Source organism: Perognathus longimembris, chromosome 24 (genome assembly GCF_023159225.1).
Source record: "Perognathus longimembris pacificus isolate PPM17 chromosome 24, ASM2315922v1, whole genome shotgun sequence".
Lineage (NCBI taxonomy): Eukaryota > Metazoa > Chordata > Mammalia > Rodentia > Heteromyidae > Perognathus > Perognathus longimembris.
Window position 1 is genome coordinate 17,422,137 of NC_063184.1, and position 6,000 is coordinate 17,428,136.

At 38.3% G+C, this 6,000-nt stretch overlaps 1 protein-coding gene across 4 annotated transcripts in view; it reads left to right on the forward strand.

Moving 5' to 3' along the window:
- The window catches only part of Slc39a8 (solute carrier family 39 member 8), a 53,498-nt gene extending 47,908 nt beyond the window's left edge, over positions 1-5,590 (forward strand). For 3 of the 4 annotated variants that reach the window (XM_048333436.1, XM_048333437.1, XM_048333438.1), the window contains exons 7-9: positions 1,930-2,137; positions 2,311-2,495; positions 4,791-5,570. In XM_048333436.1, the coding sequence (XP_048189393.1) occupies positions 1,930-2,137; positions 2,311-2,495; positions 4,791-4,940 (543 nt within the window). In that variant the 3' untranslated portion in view covers positions 4,941-5,570. The other variant, XR_007208969.1, reaches the window with a different exon arrangement.
- The last annotated feature ends 410 nt before the right edge of the window (positions 5,591-6,000 follow it).

Below are 6,000 nucleotides of genomic sequence, written 5' to 3' on the forward strand. Positions count from 1 at the left end.
CCAAGCATAGTTACTGGAACAGACTGGAGACTTAATTAAGTTGTTGAACAAGGAATGAATACAACAGTATGTTCATTCCATTTCACAGTTGAAGACACTGGCTGAAATAATTTGCTCATAGTCACACAGTGACATAGGAGTGCCTAGAACAAAATGTTCCTTGGTGCCACCATGCTTTAATTATGGAGTTCATGTTTAAACTGTAACTGCTAGAAGACCTTAAATTTAGTCTTTGCATACCTTTATTTTAAAGTAAGGATACAAATCCAATTCTTAGGCTTGTTCCCACTAGTCTAAAGGACTGATTTCAAGGGAAACTAGAATATCTGTAAAAAATGTTCATCAAAATGTGTCCATTGATTCATTGCTTTCTCATACCATAAGTTTTTGAATATTTTCATGGAGTTGTACAAATGAGCTGGCATTCAGCAAAGCAGTTTATGAATAGAGTGTATTTTGATCAATGTCACCCTTTGCATCATTTTCGCCCATCCCGTCCAGCCCACCCTTTCCTTACTTTTCTTAATGGTTTAGGATATATATTGATTTCCTTTTGTTTTTGTGGATAATGCATCTTAAATTTTTTTTTTATTGTCAAACTGATGTACAGAGAAGTTACAGTTTCATATGTTAGGCATTGGATACATTTTTTGTACTGTTTGTTACCCCATCCCTCATTCCCCCCTCCCCCCTCCCCCTTTCCCTCCCCCCTCCCATGAATTGCTCAGTTCAATTACACCAAACAGTTTTGTAAGTATTGCTTTTGTAGTTGTTTGTCTTTTTTTACCCTGTGTCTCTCAATTTTGATATTCCCTTTCAATTTCCTAGTTCTAATACCAGTATACACGGTTTCCAATATACTCAGATAAGATACAGAGATAAGATACAGTGTAGTTACAACCACAGGAAGGTGATACCAGAAGATCATCAATAATAGAAGCTACAGTTACACATAGCACATTGAAAGTAGTTACAACAGTGATACAACAGTCATTTCCATAACATGGAGTTCATTTCACTTAGCATCATCTTTTGTGTTCATAAGGGCATACCTATTGGGCTCTTGTGATCCTCTGCTGTGACTTGCCTAAACCTGTGCTAATTATTCCCTATAAGCGAGACCATAGAGTCCATATTTCTTTGGGTCTGGCTCATTTCACTTAGTATAATTTTTTTCCAAGTCCTTCCATTTCCTTGCAAATGTGGCAATGTCATTCTTTCTGATAGAGGCATAAAATTCCATTGTGTATATGTACCACATTTTCCTGATCCATTCATCTACTGGGGCATCTGGGTTGGTTCCAGAATTCTAGGTATGATAAATTGTGCTGCGATGAACATTGTTGTGCTGGTGGCTTTAGTGTGATTTTGTTTGTGGTCTTCTGGATAGATACCCAAAAGTGGGGCTGCTGGGTCATAGAGGAGCTCTATGTTTAGCCTTCTGAGGAATCTCCATACTGCTTGCCAGAGTGGCTGAACCAGTTTACATTCCCACCAACAATGAAGTAGAGTTCTTTTTTGGCCACATCCCCTCCAACAATTGTTATTGTTAGTTTTCTTGATATAGGACATTCTTACTGGGGTGAGATGGAATCTCAATGTTTTTTTGATTTGCATTTCTTTTATGGCCAGTGATGTAGAGCACTTTTTCATATGTCTCTTGGCCATTCTCATTTCCTCATCAGAGAAGTCTCTTTTTAAGTCTTTAGCCCACTTGATGAGGGGAATGCATCTTGCTGTGTGTCATCCCTTTAACGTTTTCACCCTGCCCTCCATAACCTTCTTTTTTCTGTTATATACTGTAAAAGTTTCCCATTTACTCCAAAGACTTCCAGGTTTAACAATTTGCCTCTTCCTTCTCTGTATTTCTTAGACTTTCAAAAAAAAAAAGTTGCTTATCTCGTTGCTTCATTTTCTGCTGTTATACAGGATGGAAAAAAGGAGTCAAGCTCATGCACCTGTTTGAAGGGGCCCAAGTTGTCAGAAATCGGGACAATTGCCTGGATGATAACACTCAGTGATGCACTTCACAACTTCATCGACGGCCTGGCGATTGGAGCCTCCTGCACGCTGTCGCTTCTCCAGGGTCTCAGTACTTCTATAGCAATCCTGTGCGAGGAGTTTCCCCATGAGCTAGGTGAGAGGCTCTGCCCTTATGGCAAAGTTGACTTCATTGGTGTTAACAAGAACTGCCAACCTGAAGGGACCATTTTGTGCATATTGGTGATGATCTTCCATGTCAATCCAAAATCTAGAGGGGAAAAAAATTCATTTGCTTTCTTATTTTGTTTCCTTTTCTTTTTTCCCTAGGGGACTTTGTGATCTTGCTCAATGCAGGGATGAGCACGCGGCAAGCCTTGTTGTTCAACTTCCTTTCTGCCTGTTCCTGCTACATTGGGCTGGCATTTGGCATTTTGGTGGGCAACAATTTTGCTCCAAATATTATATTTGCACTTGCTGGGGGCATGTTCCTCTACATTTCTCTGGCAGATATGGTAAGAAATTGAATGCTTTAATTTTTTAAATTAAACTTAAAATTGGCAAAGAGTGACCTGTTTTCGCCAGTGCACAGATCTTTAGTAATATTCCCATTTCCATAGGCTAGCTTTCATGAGTGATCATTTAGAAGTATCTTTTGTTAGTCCTTTTATCTCTGATCTTACAGATAGCAGTGAGATGGTGGGTTTGCTTTTTCTTTTCTGAAACTGACATATTTACTGAAGTCTCTTCTCTTTATTTTTTTTTTGGCCAGTCCTGGGCCTTGGACTCAGGGCCCGAGCACCATCCCTGGCTTCTTCCCGCTCAAGGCTAGCACTCTGCCACTTGAGCCACAGCGCCGCTTCTGGCCGTTTTCTGTATATGTGGTGCTGGGGAATTGAACCTAGGGCCTCGTGTATCCGAGGCAGGTACTCTTGCCACTAGGCTATATCCCCAGCCCTGAAGTCTCTTCTCTTGTGGTACACAAATCCCTATGCTCTGTACAGTTGTTTCCCTCTGTTTTGTTAGGATGTCAGACCTGGAAGAAAAGTGAGCTAGTAAAGTAAATAGCATTTACTTCAAAGGTCAGAGCAGTGAAAACTTTTGGGGCACAAGAAGAACTAGCACAAAGAAATTGGGAAAAATTAAATCTGGCAATATTTCTTTTGGTGTCAGTTTATATTTAGATCTATATTTAGTTATATATCCTTATCTTTATTTATAACTGTGTGTGAGCTTACATATGTGCTTAAAATATGTCCTGTGCATTTCCATGTGAATAGTGGATATCATAGAAAATGAAAATCAAAGAATAGTTTTATTATATTTGGAACTGAAATAGACATATAATTCCAAGTTAAGAACTTAATATAGATTACATTTGTAACATATATGTTATATTCATATAAAAGTTACATAACTTACATGATATGAAGTTATATTTATATAACTTTCAAAAATTAATTCATGCATGTAATTATATATGTAATTCATATAACTTATATGTGAATGCATGTAACATTTATGCATTACATATTTAATTTAAGAACTTAATCTCCTTCACATGAATTCTTAGCTCCAAGTTATAGCTGCCTGAGTTCAATGTTCTTTGCAGACCCTTTTAAGAACAAGGATTTTATCTCCTTGAACTACTGCCACATTTGTATTTTTCTCCACAGAATTAATGTTTCACACTATCTGGATTGTGGGTAGTCATTCATCCTTCTCTGATATAGGATCAGAATCTATTTGAGATGTTCAGTTTGAAGAAGATATACTAATGAATGATGTTATGTATCCATATAGTGGAATTACTTTTTTTTAACTAGTGGCTCACAGCTTTCATCCATTATATCTGATTAACTTGAGTCCATACATTGACTGTAGATTCTGAGAGCTTTATACATGGAAAAAACACATTGGGGCATATACAGAAAATAACATTGGAATGTGTTTTGCAAAGTTGGCAAAGTTGGTTCCTTATATCCTTACGTTGCTTCTTCATGTTATCTGCTGAAAAAGGTAACATTAAATAAAACAGCATGGGATTTACTGTCACTGTACTGACTCTTATCTCCTTCAAGACTAGAATAAATGAACCTAAGGATTTTGTGAGTGCAGGACAAGCAGAAGGAAACAAATTGAAAAAAAGAGGAAATAAATACATGGTTATTTTTGAAAATTGTACAATAAGCTAATGTTGATATATATTCTGTGCCAAGCCTGGAAATGGTTAGGCCCTTGAGACCCTAGACAGAGTAAAAATAGGCACTGACCCTATATTCATGAAATTTTCTGTCTAGAGTAAGGTAAACCAGAAACCAACCAAACAGACTCCATGCACATGACAGAAAACATTACAAAAAGTTTCAAAATGCAGTGAAATAGAGGGCAATGGTGATCATCGGGTCACTGAGTATAAATTAGGATAATTTATGGGAAGTGATTTAAGGTAAAACCTATGGAATTTCATGTATTAGAAAATTAGAAGGGATGGAATGGAGTTCAGGAAAAAGTCCTGAAGGGTGTGCAGAAAGGCTCCTTGCATTTTGGGTGTTGAAAAAATGGCGTGGAAGGAAGAAAGAGTGGGAGGAGAGAGAGAGAATGAGAAACACCTCAATTGACTCAGTTGAAGAGCACAATTTCAGTTCTTTCTATTGCAAGCTGAAGCGTTAATTACCCCTACCACACAAGTTCTATTAAAACATCAAAACCTCTGAAGTCAATGCTCCTCAATTCTGTAGAAATCGACGCCTGACCATTTTCTGTTTGACCACAAGATGGCAACAGTTCTCTAACAATCTCTTTTCTAGTTTCCAGAGATGAATGATATGCTGAGAGAAAAGGTAACTGGAAGGAAAAAGGATTTCACCTTCTTCATGATTCAGAACGCTGGGATGTTAACTGGCTTCACGGCCATTCTGCTCATTACCTTGTACGCAGGAGAGATCGACCTGGAGTGATAGCAAACCCAAGATGGTCTTGCTCATGAAGGCATTTCAGAAATTGCAAGGAAACATCTCCAAAGGGATTGTTAAACTTACCCTATTTAGTTAAAAGATAATTTTTGTTTTCAAGATAGTCAAATTACCACTTGCAGATCCAGAAAACAGACCGTTATTTGTGGTTTAAAATGTTTCAAAATGTTTTTTGGTTCCAGTCTGAAATACTTGGTATATGGGTCTTTTGTAAAAATCTATTTTTCAGTGTTTTATGACTATATTAAAATCATCATGTGGCAAGTTACATGCATTCTATAGTTATGCAGACACCTAGACCAAGAGAAAAATACAAGATACATCATGTATAGGTCACATAAGGCTTTAATAGTAGGATAGAAGTTTCAGCTGGCTACAGAATGGTTTTCTTGCTATTAATTTGTTCTCAAGCATTCAAGAGCAGGTACAGTCCAAAATGAAGAGAATGAAAATATTTTCAGCACAGACACAAATGATTCCAAGGTCTCATTATTATTATTATTATTTGATTTGTTTTGTTTTGGTAGGTTGTGGTGCTTGAACTCTAGGCCTGGGCATTATCTCTGAGTTCTTCAGCTCAAGGCTAGCACTGTACCACTTGAGCCACAGTGCCACTTACAGTTTTTTGGTGGTTCACTGGAGATAAGCGTCTCATGAACTTTCCTGTCTGGGCTGGCTTTGAACCACAATCCTCAGATCTCAGATTCCTGACTAGCTAGGATTACAGGCATGAACCACTGTCACCCAGCTGATTCCAAAGTCTTTTTTTTGTTTGTTTGTTTTGTTTTTTTGGCCAGTCCTGGGCCTTGTACTCAGGGCCTGAGCACTGTCCCTGGCTTCTTCCCGCTCAAGGCTAGCACTCTGCCACCTGAGCCACAGCGCCCCTTCTGGCCGTTTTCCATATATGTGGTGCTGGGGAATCGAACTGAGAGCTTCATATGTAGGAGGCAAGCACTCTTGCCACTAGGCCATATGCCCAGCCCCTGATTCCAAAGTCTTAATGAACCCCCAAAAGAAGGATTGCTCTGTGAATTATGAAATCATT